This window comes from Rhinolophus sinicus, chromosome 3 (assembly GCF_057876585.1).
Source record: "Rhinolophus sinicus isolate RSI-liver-muscle chromosome 3, RSI-T2T, whole genome shotgun sequence".
Lineage (NCBI taxonomy): Eukaryota > Metazoa > Chordata > Mammalia > Chiroptera > Rhinolophidae > Rhinolophus > Rhinolophus sinicus.
Window position 1 is genome coordinate 132,231,217 of NC_142503.1, and position 17,988 is coordinate 132,249,204.

At 37.8% G+C, this 17,988-nt stretch overlaps 1 protein-coding gene and 1 pseudogene across 4 annotated transcripts in view; both read left to right on the forward strand.

The window, feature by feature from the left end:
• The window catches only part of FMN1 (formin 1), a 380,104-nt gene that overhangs the window by 153,176 nt on the left and 208,940 nt on the right, over positions 1-17,988 (forward strand). For all 4 annotated transcript variants that reach the window (XM_074327933.2, XM_074327935.2, XM_074327934.2 and 1 more), the window contains one exon: positions 6,670-6,731. In XM_074327933.2, the coding sequence (XP_074184034.2) occupies positions 6,670-6,731 (62 nt within the window). The remainder of the gene's footprint in view (positions 1-6,669; positions 6,732-17,988) is intronic.
• LOC141570454 (swi5-dependent recombination DNA repair protein 1 homolog pseudogene) lies at positions 13,090-14,471 on the forward strand (annotated as a pseudogene).

A 17,988-nucleotide genomic window follows, 5' to 3' on the forward strand; every position in this document is an offset into this window, starting at 1 on the left:
TTTCATTGATTATTAATGTAACTTCTACATGGTCTCATGCTTTTTGAAGACTCAGGATGGACCCTCTATCCAAAATTTGTCAGATACCAAGATTGATGAATACACACATACACACACATTTATTACTAGTATACTGAGACTTTTAAGGAGAGCAGGGCAGGAAAATGCTTGAGTGAGGAAGGTTAATAGACTGGCTTGGAGTTGTCTGATGTTTAGGGGGTTGGTGTAAGGATTCCCACTTGTGGGCAGTGGTTTGTGTGGTTAGAATTTCCTGCCAGCGTCAAAGGCTTTCTAACCAGATGTGGGGCACAGGGGAAGAGGGAGAGGTGAGGCTTCAAAGCTGTCAACATGGAGTTGGCCTCCTTATTATACTTTTTGCACCATATGTGCGGTTGTTGAAGGCCTGCTGATAAGAGGTGTTGTATTGACATTACAAAGGTGATGGCCCTACTGGCAGCTATTGATTTTGATTACACCCAGCCTTTTCCTCTTGGTTTCACTGACTTTGAATCTCCCTTGCCTATTTCTGACGAGTAACAAGGCAGCTATGCCTTTTCCAAAAGCTTTGTTACTGTGGACTGCATTGTTTAGGACCTAGAGCACCTTCTGTGCACCAAGACCAGGCCACACTCTGCTTTCATAACCTTATTATACATGAGAGCTCACATTTGATTTCATTCATAGATATCGAAGTAAATGGTCTGTGAGTTTGCCCTTTATGACCAGCACCATTTTTGTTAGTGTTAGAGATGGTTGGAGAAAGTTTCTGCGTTGGTTCAGAGATGAGTTTGCTTGAATGTGTATTCATCTGTCAGTAACTAAGATGTTTTCACAAATGTCATCTTTGATTTGGGGTGTGTATGTACATGTAAGAATGTAAATGAAAACCAGATTTAACCATCAACTGGTGTCTGAAGGCCTGAAGTCCCCATAGAGAAGATGGACAAATTGCAGTCTCATAAATCGATGGGCCCCGTCATTAAAACTCACTCTGCTCATGTCAACCCCAGGTTCATTCAACCTCCCTGTCATTAAAAATAACTCCATATCCCTTTTAAAGAGCTGTGGAAAAGACTTCCCAAGTTTATAAGTGATTCTAGTGATTGGATAGAGCCAGCAACCTTTACGTCCCTAGGGATTTTGAGTTTTGGTTACACCTGAGGCTTACCCAACCATATGAACAGCAATAACAAGCAAAAACAAGCAAACACACTCTGCGGCGTAATAGCACAGGTTCTCTGAACTTGAACGACATCGTTGGCACTTATGAGTATGTGGTTTGGAGAACGTTGTTCAACCTTTGCTCCTCAATTTCCTCATCTGTAAAATGGGCCTTGATATGATGGGATCTACTTTGTAAGTGTGATGTGAGGTTGGCCTGAGTTAATCTGTGTAGAGTGCTTAGAGCAGTTCCTGAAAAATAATATTCATTGTCACCTATACCCACATATAATTAAGAGAATCTCAGTCAGTGAAAAACTGCAAAGGTTACTACATGCCTCCATGGTAGTGAGAGCATCTTGAATTCTGCCCTGGGTGTATTGGAAGATACAACTCTGTAATTGTGCCTGGGAGAAAGGCACAATTGTTGTTTTGAGCTGATCAGAAAGGAAGGTTCTTGAAACAGAGGGGCCCTTACCAATTAGACTAAGTACTTGACTAGAAAGAGCTTTGTTTTTATGGAGGGAAGTTTCTTAACGAATTTTTCCCCAGAACGTTGAATCCTTTTTCCTTTTCCTTTTTCTGTCATTCTATATAATGTACTATTTTCCTAAAAGACGTTTTCTGGGCATCTTTTTTTCTTTTTCCTTCCTCCCTTCTTCCCTTGCTTTCTTCCTTCCTTCCTATTTGAATTCATTTGTTAATTCCGATTGGGGCTAATGTGGCTTCAAAGAGATCTGCCCTTTTCAAGCCCAGATATTCAAAATCGCAATTCCTTTTCTTCCCCTCCCCCCATACATTTATAGAGTCCCAGAGCTACTGAATACCAGGGTCAAGTTCTCTTTTTAACAAACAAAATCATCCTTCGTCTTGAATTGAGACCTCTTCCTCATCACCCTCACCCCCAAAAGAGACTGGAAGGATTTGCCTGGGTCCACTACAAGCCATTTGCAAACAAAAAATGTGGGGGAGGGACTCTCCTGGAAGGCATTTGGAAACCCCCAACCTAACTTTGACTAGTTATTTGGTAACCTTTATATTGTCAGCATTCTTTTGTGAAGCCTCAAATTGAGCATTCCACTAGTGAGGGCATTCACTTCCCTCTTCTGCGTGCTGCCCAGAGAGTCTATTTTGTCACCCTTGTCAACATTGAGGGTGTGTTTTCTTGCCAACTGTCACACTGGGACTGTTGGTAAAACTGTTTGTTTGAGGAGGCGATGAATCAAGATTTACTGGGTGTTAGCTTTGTAATGATCTCCTTTATCAATCTGTTCATTAGTCATCATTGTATCTGTCACTCCTTACAGGTACAAATGACACAACATGAATCATTTCAAAATATATCCTGTGTAATTTCTATATGGAATGTAGCTGTTATTCCCAAGGGATATCTGTTTTGCAAGAAGGTTGGTTTAGCTAACATTCCTTTGTCTACTTCGTAGAGGAAGAGAATTGATTAAGGTTTAGCTATCAGTCTTCACGTGGGTTGGGACTCAACATTTATACAAGACTCCAACTTACTAAATTGCTTATTCTTATTGCATGAATCTAGAGAATCTCTTGCACCTGTATAATATTCTTTACTTGATATATGAGAAAACTAATATAACCAGAGTGATGTTTTTTATATATATTGTAATATTAGGTATACATAAAGACATAGCATAAAACACAGAGGTTAAAACAACAACTTTTCATCGAACATCCATATGACACCACCTTACTCAGTCATAACCCAACTCAATTCCTCTTCACCTGAGTGCCACTTATTATACTGATTTTTGTTAATATTAATTGCTTTTCTTTTACAGTTTATTTTTATGTGTACCTAGGATTAGGATTGTTGGGTAAGTAGTGTGAGGATCTTCAACTTTATTAGAAAATGCCAAACGTTTTCCCTAGCGATTTTGTACCAATTTGCTCTCCTATCACTCATGTGTGAGTTTCCATTGGTCCACATCTTCAACACCCAGTTTTGTCGGACCTTAAATATCCCTGCTTACAATAAGAATGAGCACCTTTTAATGTATTTATCTGTCATTTATATGTCTTCTTTTTAGAGTGCCTATTGACATTTTTGGCTTATTTATCGTTTTCTATAATTTCGTAGGAATTACTGACATATCTATATATCTATCTATATATAGATATAGATAGATAGATATTTATATATCTATCTATATTTATATATCTATCTATATTTATATATCTATCTATATCTATATAGATATAGATGTATTTTTTATAGTACATCTTTGATTACTTGTTTCAAGTATATTCCCCCATTCCGTGACTTGTCTTTTCCCTCTCTTTATGATGTATTTTGGTGAAAAGTAGTTCTTAATTTTAATGTAGTGAAATTTGTTTTCTTTTCTTTATGTGTAATACAGTTTGAATCTTAAGTCCTTTCCTATCCTGAGGTTTAAAAAAATGTGCTATATTCTTATAAAATATTTATAGTTTAGTTTTTTTATAATTTAGCTCTTACTTGACTTAGTATAGATTATTATATGGTATAAAGTTGGGGTCCAGTTTCATGTTTTTCCACACAATTCCAACCTATAGTTACTGAAAAGACCATTTTTAGTGGAAACAGAGATCTCCCATGCAACTTCTGTGAGCATGAATTCATAGTTCCTGGACTCTCTAGTCTGTTCTATTAGTCTATTTGTAATCTGTGTGTCAGTCGCACACTACTGTGTGGTGATAATTAAAAATAATTCTTATTAGGTGTAAGGCAAGTTGTCTTATCTTTTATTTATTTGTTCAAGAGTTTCTTGGCTCTTACTGGCTTTTTGCACTTCTGTGCTTCAATATACATTTTAGAACAAGCTCCTTAATTTCAAACAAAACCAAAACCTTTAGAAATGTTGAATGGGATTTCATTGAATCTATAGACCAATTTGAAAAAATTAGCATCTTTACAATATTGAACCTTACCAAAAACATGGTTTTCTCGCTATCTGTCTGTGTCTTTCTTTGTAATATATTTCAGTATAGTATTTTCAGTTTCTCATGAGGTCTTAAATATTTTTGTTAAGGTTCTTTCTAAGTACTTTGTACTTTTAGGGTTCCCGTAAATGTTATCTTCAGTTTTCTTTTTAAACTGTTGCTGGTATCAGGATTTTTGTATACCAATTTTATATCCAGCCACCCTACTAAACTCACATATTAATTATAATATTTTATCTACAGGATCCTTTGGCTTTTTATAAATATATAATTGCTTTTCCCCCCTTTGTTGTGTGTCAGTGTGTGTGTGTGTGTTGTGTGTGTGTGCATGATGTGTTCATAAGCATGTTAGTTTTCTTTTTTCTTGTCCTGTTGTGTCTGCTAGTACCCTTAGGAAAATGATGAAAAGAAGTGGTGGTAAGAGGTATTCTTGTGTTATGCTGCATCTCCTAGGGAAAGCATTTTAAAAGTACAATATTTGATGTAGATTTGTAAAAATTAATATACTATAGAATTAACTTTCTTTCTTTTTGTTGTACAATTTTGTAAGTTTTAACCCATGTATAGAGTCATGTAACTACCACCATAATCAGGATAAAAAATAGTTAGTTATATAACCCAAAAATTCCTTTATGTGCCTCCCTTTTGTAATCTAATCTTCCCTTATCTCTAACCTCTAGTCACTACTGATCTGATCTGTTCTTCATCCCTATGGTTTTGTCTTTTCCAGAATGTCATATACATGGGATTAAACATAGCCTTCTGAGACTGGTCTCCTTCACTCTGCTTACTGCCTTTGAAATTCGTCTATGTTGATATGTGAATCAGTAGCTCATTCCTTTTATTGCTCAGTAGTATTCTATTCTGTGGATATACCACCGTTCATACGTTCACCCATTGATTATATATGTTTTCTGGCTCTGCAGCTTACTCAGCTTTCTATCAGTTTCCTCATCTTTAATGAGGAAAATGTCCCTATATCATAGGGTTATTGTAGGGATGAAGTTACACATCTGAAGTACTTAGATAACGCCTGGTATTTAGTAAGTGCTCAATGAATACAATTCATTGTTATTGTCCCCAATATTAGTAAAGATTCTGAGGTAGAAAAGATCTTGACAAATTCAAGCAACAGCAAGAAAGCCAGTGTGTTAGGAGTGTAATGAACAAGGGGAAGATGGAGAGAGGCCATGGAGGGCCTCTGGGGCTACAGTAGGGAGTTTTAATTTCACTCTCTGCAGTGGATAGCCAGGGATGAGACATGTCTCTGGTTCATGCCTTTCACAGATCATTCAGGCTGCTCCTGTGAGGAGAATGGGTTTTGGTGGTGGTAAGAGTGAAAGCAGGTAACCTTTTCAGGTTACTGCAGAGGTCCGGGGAAAAGATGGTGGTGGCTTGGACTATTGTGGTTGTGGAATGGTGAGAAGTGATTTGATTCAAGATATGGTTTGGATGTAGAACCCACAGAACTTGCTGATGGATTCACAGCTCAGTGGACCACATTCCCCATAAGAGCAGCGGTATGACTAGTCATAATTACCAATAGCAACACTCCTTTCCTGTTATGGCTTAATCAAAGATTTCCCTTATGTACTAGAATGGAAATCTAAACTCACATGCCTGATTTCTGAAATCCACTTGAAAAAATAGCCTGTCTTTTTATAAACTTTAAGATGACATCTGACATTTTTCTTAACAACCAAAACATATTTATTAAAAAAAAAAATGGCTTATCCCACAAAAAAATGTTATCTCATAGCATTTTGCTTTCTGGTTCTCTGCAGCCTGCCTAGTTCTGTGACCCCCCACACACTTTGCCATCCTGATGGAAATAAAGTTGTTATAGCTGCTTCATGCTTAACCAGAGGGATGGTAGTTTTAGTAGTTGGCTGCAGTTCCTGTGTACACTTGGGACCTATTGTTGGAATAAACATTATTAGGCTCAGACTAAAATTGGACCAGAAATTTATTTTTGTCCTCCTTTCAACTTCTACTTATCTTGGATTCTCTCATCCAAATGACAAATGATCTTGACTTTCTTGAGTGATCTAAAATTTAAAATCAACTCTGGGTACTTGCTTAGCCTTACATTCAAATGGAGATATTTTGGGGGTGGGAGGGTGGGGGGACAGTGTTAAAAATGGAATTCTCTTACGTCACATAGAAGGTTTTCTTTTATTTCCTGTGTGTCTGCTCTTAACCTGTGTATATTTGTTCTCTGTGGGGCCTTAACCTCCAGCTCCTCCTTAAAGACAAATGTCTGACCAAGTCTTTATCTAGAACACTCATCATACCTTTTTTTTTTTTAACCCTATCTTATCTGCCTAATTGGGGCATTCTTATAATTCGTTTGCTAAATGGAAGGACATCCTTCCATCCTGAGCTGCTTGTCTTGTCCCAATTTTCAGCATCTCTTGTCAAGTTAACATCAAACGGTGGCATTTATTTACTCGGTTTACTTGTAGAAGCACCTCTGGAATCTTGGAGATGTTCACTTTGAATTTTGTGCATACTTGTGTGCTTCTTTGCTAATTGGCTTCTTTTGTGATCTTACAGAATATCAAGCTGCTATTTTACACTTGAAGAGGGAGCACAAAGAAGAAATTGAAAACCTGCAGGTATGTCTCTTTGATTCTATTGAACTGATTCTGGAGGCTGATTCTTAGTTTTCTCATGTGCTGAATAGTGCCCCTTTGAAGGCATATTTATCTATACAGCACCTGCAGCTTGCTCCTGCCAGTGGGCACTGGATCTGTCCCAGGGATGAAAGCCTTGGACTCTTGTTTTTAATAGAACTCAATTCCTATTTTTTAAAAATACCACAAATGCATCAGATTGGGAAAATGATTCAATCGGGAAAAAGGAAGGTTTGACTTGTAAAGCAGAAAAGTGGTATTTAGACTTTTGCTGTTTATGAGAAGTACTTAAATAGTTATTTTTCGTATGCACAGTATAAGTTATTTTGTTTGGCTCACTTCCATTCATGTGTTTGTATTTATCTGTTAGCACATGCCTGTAATATGATGTCATGCAGATTAAGGCACTTAAGGAAGTGACCCTCCCTGGAAGGAGGAGTTGTGTTGAGCCATCCATTCCCTATCCCCAAGGAGCGCTTGGGAATTGCTGACTGGATCCTCTTTGGTGAAACCCAGAAAGATTCAGCCATCATTTCCTGCATCCCACCATCTAATTTGTCATCCCCTTTTGTTTGGTATTTGCTTGCAGTGCGTGCAACGGGAAATTTCAGGATCTTAATTTCAAGTATGTAAATATTGGATTAGACACTGATTCTAGTTTAATGCTGGCTGAGGTGACCCCGTACCTCAAGAGAGGACAAGAGCAAAATTTAAATAAAACTTGGTGCTTCGTGTTGACTGGTTACTTTCTAATTTACTAAACTTGTGGATCAAATATTCTTGTTTTCAATACATGATAATGTGCTTTTGAAATAAATGAGACAGTGTATTGGATAATACACAAAGCCATTGCAAATAGCAAAAGGATCATTAAATAAGCTGTGTAGTGTATGAATTCAAGCCACCCCCATCCAGGTTGGTTTAAATAGTTCGAAAGACCGAATGAGTCCATTTCACAAAGAAACAAAAAAAAGTGGAAAAGTACCTCTGCCTCCTAGGGGAAAAAGAGAGGTGGAGGCCCCTATCTCCTTTGTTGCAAAATGCCCTACAGAGACCTCTCTTTCTTTATCTTTGTTCTGATGTGCAAAAACATTCTCAACTGTCTCAGAGGAACTGAAATGGGGATTAATCTAAGAAACAGATTTCTAACAAGGATGGGTACAGAGTGATTCTGTGAGCAGAAGTTTTATGTAACAGCTCAGTTTTAAGAGTTAACACTAGCTTTTCCCAAGTTGTAGACCAGCCCTGTTGAGGGCTTTGAGACCTAAATAATCTTCACGGCAACAGCAGGCACTTACAGTTTTTGAGTTCTTACTTTGTGCTGGGTATTGTTTTAGGTGTATTGCATATACTATTTCATATCATCCCCATGGAAGTCCTATGATCTTACATATCAAACTAAGGAAAGGTTGGAGAAGGGAATGAAGAATAAACGGAAAGGAAAAATGTATATTGGGATCCTGATTTCAATTTAAAGTAAAGGTCAGACGAAGATATGATTGACAATAGTAAAGGTTAAAACATATTCCTAATTGTATCTTAAGTGTCCTTTAAGTATCTTTGAAAGAATGATCTGCTCTTTTAATGCTATTAGTAAACTTAAAAAAGAATTTGCCCCATGCTTATGATTTATACCTATATTTATAATTGCTGGAAACCCGTGGCTATGGCCCATTTCTGCCATCAGGACAGGGCAGTGGCCCCAATCTATACACTTAACTGTAGTTTAGGTCGATTTCAGCAGTCATGGACTGACAGCCCTCCACAGGAAACGGGCAACTCTTATTCTAGAGAAGTGTTTTGTTAGCAAATAGCATTTTGAAGATTGAATTAGGAATAACTATTTTAAAATATGGAGGCATTTCTAGCTGCTTCTTTAAAAAATAGGGCAAGTCTGGCTCCCGTGGGCCTGTTCTCCTGTAGGACTTCAACCTGCAGGATTTCAGGAGCGGGTATCTGCTTCAACTGGGCACATGTGCTCTAGGTTGCCACCGTCCCCACCCTGGGCCGTTTCACTTGCCTGGCTCCTCCTTGATGCTTTAATTAACCCTTGTTGTCTAGTAGATGTAGAAAATAAAACAACTAGACTGGCAGCAACACCAACTAGTCAGAACAGATGCAGCTCATAAAACAGACAATAACCTAGCCTGGATCTGCTTGTGGGCATTCACTGAGTATCATCTCTACCTGTTTTATTTCCCAAAGTAACAAAGTCACATCTATTGTCGCAGAACTAGTAGACGATAATGGGTGGGAGAATTGCTATTTCAGTGCTCATTTCTTATATGTGATTTCCATCGGCAGCCTTCAGTTGCCTGTTCAACTTTCTTTCTCCACTTACAGATCATGGACAAGTCAGATGTATTTCAGGACTTCTTCAACATGCCCTTCTAGAATAAGAAAGATCTCATGCTTAAAGTACACAGGAAAAATGATCGATCCTGTCACCATATACAAAAATTTATATGTAGCACATTTAGTTTTTGGGGGATGTTTTCATAGAGTTGAAAGAAAATGCATGATTCAATAAACAGAGAAATTAAATTCAGTTTTCCATTCTGCTTTTGACTATAGGTTTGTAGGGAAGTCACTTAATTGTTTGGTTTCCCCACCTGCACATGGGATCCTTACCACCTAAAATAATTTGGTTGGAGGTTGACATTTTTAACCCAGAGTCCCAAGGCTTGTCGGTGGAAGAGTCTGGAGTTTGTACTCTCTTGCCTGCTCTGTAGAAAGGGTACAGGGCTTGGTCCTTGGACCAGCTTTTCAAAATGTGTAGTGCCTTACATACATACTCTCCTTATAGTTCAAAAGCAAAGGTTTATTGATGACCTGAATTAATCTGTTTCCAGACCTTTATGTTTATATGCCTTGTACACAAAGTCAAAGCACTGGCTGACTTTTCTGTTCAAGTCACTGGTAGGAGAGTGGTGGCAGGTCACTTTCCGTGATGTCACTATTTTATGTCATTTATAATGTAACCACAGCAAAATTCTTTAATTTTGTCCAAGTGTGCCCTTCATTTAGCAGACACGGCCTTGAGAGTTTGTCATTACTTCCTGATACTCAGCGTCATTTGGTTCATTTTTCAGTTTGGGATAAGTGTATGTTACTGACTTCATTTTTGAAAACTTGACATCTTACCTTTACAAGTGTTCACTTATTTGAGACATTTTTGCCTGTGGTAGCCATTGTACAACTTCATGACTACTGGGTAGAAACATAGTTCAGATCTGCCCTTCTAAAGCATATGATAAAATTAATTCTCCCATCGCATAAATACGGAATTATTTCTTTGAGATTGCTTAGGAGCAAGGTTTGAAAATCACCATCTCAGCTGTCGTACAAAATGTGTGACTGTACAGCTGATCTTTGCCTACTGTAGTTAGAGAATTGGATGCGATATTATTTTATGCATGACGAGAATGTGAAAGAACTCAGGTTTTGGAGTCAGGATTGCGTTGAACTCCTTGTATTGCGATGTTGGGAAATGAGTCAACTTCTCTGGGACTTAGTTTTCTCAGCTTCAGCATCAGTACAATAATAATCACACTGCTGATGATACTTCCCTCCAGGATGGTTCAATATGATGCACATCCGGTGGCACAGGTTATGTGGCACATGGCTCAGCAAGTGTTACTTCTCATGCCCTTTCCCCTGCACGAATCTCCTCGTGATGAGGCAACTTGAGTTTAGAGTGGTCCTCAGGCTCTTTTGGTTGAGGACTTCCTTGGGACAATGGACTTATTCTTTTAGGGTGATTTTTACATCATCTTCCAGCTGTTCACCTGCCTCTGTGCTCGCTTTCAGGGTAGTCTAAACCAGGTTTACTGAAGCTTGTTCCACTGAACAGTGAGCCTCTGAAAGGCTCCTTGACAAAAAGATTTCATGGTTAAATAAGTTTGCGAAATATCTGGTTCCCCTGTTAGGACTTTACCATGTAGAGAGAGGAAGTATAAGACAGAAAACTGTGTAACTTGTTTCCTACATAATTCTGCCCCCCCCCCCCCCCAGTAACCTATTTTCTGGAATACCATTCTGTTGATTCCCATAATCTTATCTCAATGCATAGTCCACTTCCTGAGTTCCAGTTCAATTCTTTGAGTGGTTTCAGCCCCATTTGCATGCCACCATGTTCCTGCTTATTAATCTGCAGTGTGTAGGCACCCGGGAGGGAGCAATGACTTTTGTTGCTATATCTTTTTTTTTAATGAAAATTTATTGGGCTGACAGTGGTCAACAAAACTACATAAGTTGCAAGTGTACAATTCTGTATTATATCATCTATAAATCCCATTATTTGTTCACCACTTAGAGTCAGTTCTCCTTCCATCACCATATATTTGATCACTGTATCTTTTAACGTACCTACCAAAGTGCATCGTACATATCTGATACATAAATATTTCTTATATGACAACCTATGATTGAAAAATAACAGTGCCTAACTTCTAATAAAATCTCTACTGTGTGCCAACCTCTTTTCCAGTCATTTAGTATTAGTATTATAAAGAGTAAACAGAGGAATATAAGCAAAGTAATAGATCCCTCCCATTTTACCGTGAGGCTTTCAAAGATTGACTTGTCAGAAGTCCTAGACTAGTTAGAAGGGAACCAAATTTGAATCCACCTAGATCTGTCTGACTTTGAAGCCGAACCTCTTTCCAATAATCAACGCAGCATTAATGTAAAGAACATTAGATTTAGAATCAGAAGATTTGGATTCTTAGGTCTTAGTTTTGGCATGATGAACAACATGAACTTCAGGCGATGCTTTGGGGCTCAATTTCCTAATTTCTAAAATGAGGCACCAGGCTATATAATCTCTAATAGCACCTTTGGGGGAAAAAAAGTTTCAATTATCCACCACATTGTGCTTTCAGCCTTAGAGATATTTAACTTAGAATCTCTAAATCCTTATTATTTATACACCCCCACTTCTTTTCTTGTAGTATCTTCTATAGGTTCTCCTTTCAACCAGAGATCTTTTCTCAATTCTCCTTGCCTCTGTGGAGCATTGTGTTCAGGTTTTCAGTCATAGTCTGAATGAAGCAGAGTCTCGTGCTTTTCCAGATGTTGGACTCAGTGGAGGGAGGCAGCTCTTAGAACAGGTTAGTGACACATCTATAGGGGGTCCAGTTCTTTGTGACAGGAGGGAAGCTTTAGCGTAGGATGGGTAGGACTTCTTTGGCTCTCTGCTTCCTCAATTTTGAAAGTTGGCAAAAAAAAAAAAAAAAATATGCATACCCCTTGTCTGGCTTTTGAGCAGCTTTGTGTAATTGAAGAATATTGTTTTTGACCAGCCTTTTAAGCAGTTTGGAAGTAGGTGCCATGGAAATGACAGATTGTTTTTATCTGTTTTTAACTAATGTTCTTTGGGTTGTGGGATAGAAGAAAAAGGACTAGCCAACAATGACATTTCCTTTTCAGGAACCTTTTCTTTTACCCCATTCATCACATGCTTCGCCCTTAACTGAGGGGAAAGTTTACTGAGCAATGGCCTTTGGCAGGCCCCTGATCATTGCGCAATGCAGTCAGTTTTCTAACATGATCACTCCCTCTGTGAAATGATCCAGGGATGGATGCCAAAGTGGAAATTAACTTACGCTGTACCTTGTTGTCCCCAAGAGAACCAAATGATATGTTGGCCTCCATTAAGAGAAACTTGTAGATTTCCTTACTTTTTCTATCTCCAACCCACCCCTCTGGTCCATTTCTAATAGTATACACATTGCTGTTGAAACAAAATTGAGTACGGACTACATGAGCTGATACAGCTAAATTTATAAAGACCCATAAATCCTGAGCCTTTTCCATTTGTTATGTTCTTTTCTATCAACACAATACATTTAAGTCTGTTAATTCTTAGCGATTGCTGTGAAGAAAAGGGAGTAATTTGTAGACCAATAAACAAAACTTTCACAAAGATGAAATATGATGATTTCATCAAACCCTTATGATATTCCCCCAAGTACTGATATTAATATAATTCATTACTGAGATGCCGAGAAAGAAGAAAAAATTTTAAATGTTGAGAAATATTTTAATTCATTGTTTCACTATGGATGTATGATATAACATTATGAGTTTAGTAGTTTCCTGGTTTCCTGGTGTTGGGATACCTTTTAGGCCACTGGCTACCTAGAAGCCTACAGATATAGTTGGAGTTGAATTTTGATGGAAAATACAAAGCAATTAATTCCCTAGCTGACTTAGCAGCCTAGGAGCCCTTTGTCGCAACCTGCAGGATGCTGTCTTGCCCCCCATAATTCAGATATTATGGTTGCTGATGGAGACTCTGGTTGTAGAACAAGGAATATGTGCTTTACTCATTTGTATCATGGAAGCTGATGCCAGTTTTGTACGCCTCTTTCATGTGCCATCAGCTCCAATCATCCTTACTGAAGCTTAAACTCTAAACCTGAGTCACTCACGTGGACGAAGATAGTTTTTCTTTTTTCCATAGTTTTTTACTTTAGGCAATAGGCGAGGATTAGAACAGGTGGTGTTTTGAATGTTCGCCTCTGCTCTTTTGACTCTTCATGAGATAGGAGGAAGTAAGGTCTGTTAGAGCCTGTGGGACGTGCTTCCTTTGCTCCAGACTTATTCTGTCTCACTCAGTAATTCTGAGTTTTGCATAATCCTCTACCACAGGATGAATAATAGGTTATTCAGCGATAAGTAAGAGTGTAGGACTAGGTGCTCTAAGTTTCCTTCCTGTTCTGAAGTTCTGTTACTGCTGATCTGGGCAGAGCGGTCCTGTGTGTCCGCCCCATCTCAATCCCAAAGTCTTCCAGGTGCCCTTTGCCCACATTACCTACAACAGTGCTAGGAAACTCGCCCAAAATGTCATGAATAGTTGTTAAATGATTTTAGTGGACCTTGGAAATTCCTTCATGACTCAGTATTTTGGTAGAAGACCATTTTGGAGGCAGTCTTGGGAGAGCCATAGAGTTCTTAAATTGGTGACACCATCAAATGCAACTCAAAGTTTGGTCAGCAGTGTCATTTAAAAAGTCCTATTGGAAGGGAATAACACTAAAGGAGCTTCCAGGAATAAGACATTTTGTGACGGTTACTTCAGATACATGGAGACAGAAAGCCATCTAGTGGCGTGTACCACAGGAATCCTGTGAGTGCAACACTTAGAGAACGGTTAAGGAAAACCATCTTCATTTAATTCCTGTTCCAGTGTGGTAAAATGTCTTAAAGTAGAGGATGAAGAAAACCATTAGACCCTTTCAGAGAAACCAGCATCTTCAACAGAAGAAAACTGTTTGGAATTTCAAGAAAATTTTAAACACATAGACAGTGAATTTGAAGAAAGTACATATTTGAAAAAATACCTTCAAGAGTATCAATGCATGTGAATCTAAATCACTTGATACTGGGTCTTGCTGTCATCTCCAAGATGACATTGTGAGTGAGAATCTTCCCAAACAGGAATAAACAAAGAGAAAGCAAAGAAGCAGATTCAGGAGAAAGAAGACCTTCTTTGGAGGCTAAAATTAGTCAAAATGTAGACTTCAAAGAATGAGCTGTCTAATTTATTACAGTTGTAATAAGGCAGTGGAGGAGCTGTAGCCAGTGGTTGCTTTAGGAGTTGCAGTCAGCCATGTCTGAGGAGAACAACAAACTCAGCCTTATTCAGTTGATAGACCAGTATGGGTTGGATGATACACTGCTCACTGTAACAGAAATGAAGAAGTTTTAGGTGTTTAATTCATATTTTTTTCTCCAGAATATCTTTGGAAATATTTCTCAAATATATTTGAGAATGACAGCTTAAAAGATATTTACTACATTTTAAAAGGAATATGTAAACCATCAGGGCTTAGACTTAGAGAGAGGTATCTTGATGAACATCAATTTAGGGTAATCTGTTATGTAAATGTAAACTAAGTTCTAAAGGGAAAATTTATTATTGGGGATAAATTTGCCGAAGAAAATTTTACATTAAAAAAATGTGAAAAAAAATTAAATCATGTTTTAAAAAATAATTTGGGCGGTTCTGGAAGTTGTAATACATTTTTTTGTTTCTTGTGGTTAACAAAAAAAAAATAAATGTGGTTAACATTTATTTTAAATGTTAAAAAAAAATAGTCCAATCTGGTGAATGTCTAAACCTAAACTGGTCAAAAAAATGCTTGCCTCAATCCTAAGTTTATGAACCTGTTTCATTCTATTTAGCACATATTTCCATCTGGATGGTCTAGCAGGTAATTAAACTCATATGTCCAAACAAAAGTCATATTTGAATAATTTTAAATGAGCACATATGTTCTAATTTGCCACAACACTTCCCCACATTTCCTGTTGTCTTACATCCGGGATCCTTTGCTTGTTTATGCTGATTGCCTGGCACTGTAGACGTCTGAATTGGTGACTCTGGTATGGAGCCTGGAAAGGCTGAGTGAGAACGTCCTCATTCACTCTCCACGGCTTCAGGAGAACTAAGCAAAAGTCCCTTGAGCTTTTCAACCTTTGTGGACTTTTACATAATATTATCACAACCACTTTTCTGGTGAGAAACTGAAGCTCAGAAAGGTTTAAATGGTTCAAGACACACATCCAGTAGGTAGCTGAGATAAGATTCAAACTCAAGGGGGAAAAAAAAAAAGATTCAAACTCAAGGAAGATTTCACATCTGTATTTCTACTCAGCTGTGCTGCCTACAGTTATGTTGAGTTTCTTTCAACAAATGGTTAGCTGACTTCATTACATAGGTTCATTCTTTTTCCTTTTTCTTTTTCTTCCTTCTTCCTGTCCTTCCCTTGAAAGGGCTATTGGTGGGATAGAGAGGGCAGCAGTGTTGGAAAGGTGAGCGAAAGATGAGCTCGGCAAAAAGTTGTGTATGATCTAAGTTATAGGACATTTTTAGGAAGGGGTACGAAGAAAAGTTTTGCTTGATTTTTAGAGTTTAAATGCTGAGTGCTCTTTGCTTTCTGACTTAACTGGAGATGGTTATAAATATAGTCATTTATTGAGTACGAAGTACCAACTCTGCCAGGTACATTGCTTGGTGCTTCATATACATAATTTCTAATCAATTGAGACTGAGAGAAGTAGAGTGCAATCCTGAGTTTTCACAGCTGGTTAGTGTGCTGGCAACATTTACTAACCAGGTCTGTCCGGTTTCTAAATCTGCTCCATTTCCACAGTCACCTTCTCAACTGATTTGATTTACTTTCTTTAGTATTCTAAAAGTTAGTTTTCTAACTTTTCATTTACCCTCTTCCCCTCATTCTGTGGCAAAGACCTCTGTAGATCATCTGGTCTTCTTACCCTATGCAAGCTCCTTATATGATAAAAAACCATGGGGACATTTGTGTGCTGTTGAGAAAGACAAAAATAGCAACAGAGTCCTCTTACTTCACTGACTTTAGAAACGACAAGCTGTTCTGCCTACCTAAGTACAGAAGAAAGGAGCAGGTAGAAGATTGCTCTCTTCAGCTTCATTTCTCACAACTGGTCCTGAGCCCAGTTTGAAGAAGAGCCTCTAGTATTTGTTACCATAATTGTGATATGTGTGTGTATTCATCTTAGAGATTTGAAACCCGAGTCTCAGAGAAATCAATTTCTGAGACCATAAATTAAGTAAGAAAATACTGGGGCAAAACTTCTGTGCATCTTGCCAGCTCCTTACTTCTTTGATTTTTGCAGTTTAAACATGGAAGTTCTTTAGCTGTTCTCCAATCTTATCTCTAGCAGAGCTGCCAACATGACTGATTCCTTAAGTAGATGGGATGATGTGGTTGCTCCCTATGCTGTCACCTATTTGTAGGATGTACCCCTGTGTGATAAACGGCACCTGTTGTCTCTTCTCTAACAAGTCCAACCCCATGTGGGCTTCGGAATCCATAATGTGGATTTATTGTGTGTTTGTGAGTGCATACGTGTACACATGTGCATGCTTTGACCGTTTTACTGCAACTTATTCTAGCTTGCTCTGTGTCCTAGTGGAGGCATAACCACAATAATAGCTGGTATTTATTGATTTACTATGTGCCAGTCTTTATATTTGAGGATTAATTGAGTTATTACACCAAACCTTCAAGGTGACTCTCTTAACGTCTACATTGAACTGTTTCTGGAAGTTCTTACACCTCGAAGGCCCTTGCCTAGGGAGTATTCATGACATGCCCTTTTTTCTGGACTACGTCTATATTCGTGGGTAGAATGTCAGTCCTTAAAAATGATGGACATTAGGAGCAGAATATGCTGAAGAATGAACCTATGTAATGAAGTCAGCTAACCATTCATTGGAAAAAAAAGGCAACATAACTGTAGGCACAACAGCTGAGTAGAAACACAGATGTGGAATCTGCCTTAAGTTTAAATCCTATCTCCACTACCTACTGGATGTGTGTCTTGAACAAATTACTTAAACCTTTCTGGGCTTTAGTTTCTCACTTGAAAAGTGGTCATGATGATATTATAACTTGGTTGATAGGACGCTGAGTGCAAGTATTGTGATAAGTATGGGACTGGAGGTACAGTGGCGTGTGGTCGATGATCAGTAAATGATACAGCATTTAGTTTAAGTCCGCGGCTTTCAAAGAGTATTTTGTGGTGGTAAAGTTCTTCCAGTATTACCTATGTACGTATATAAAAGAAAAACATTCTGTGATTAGTGTTACAACTAATGTTCCAAAGAGCATTGTTTTTCACAATTTTGTTATACAAGTGTGATGTTCTCACTTCCATTACTTCCTGTTAATGGCAATATGATGGCGGCTGTGGTTTTGTGAAGGAAACATCTGAATATGTAAAAAAAAACCCAAGAGTTTTAGCATAGATTTGAAGGACGTAAGTAAGATGTTGCATTTCAAAATTATTTTTGCTATAAAAATTAACTTCCTAAAGTATAATTTTAAATATTTAACAGTTTATCTTTTTTTAATGAAACACTAATTGAGCGCTTGTCAAATATAAGAGATGTGCCAGAAATAAAACATCATTTAATAGTGATGATAACAAAAGCTTCTAACATTTATTACATATTACTATATACCGTACACTATACTTAGCACATACCCTGGAGTATCTTACTGAATGGATTCTAGATTCAGAGGATTTACTGTTTAGTTAGGAAAATAGGATTTCTACGATGAAGACTAAATAACAACAGGCAGCTTAAACTAAGTTTTTAATATTAACTAATATTAGACTATTTGCTAATGTGACTGTTAGTATCTTTAAATTATCTACTTTTAATGTAGTTTGTGAATTCCAGGTC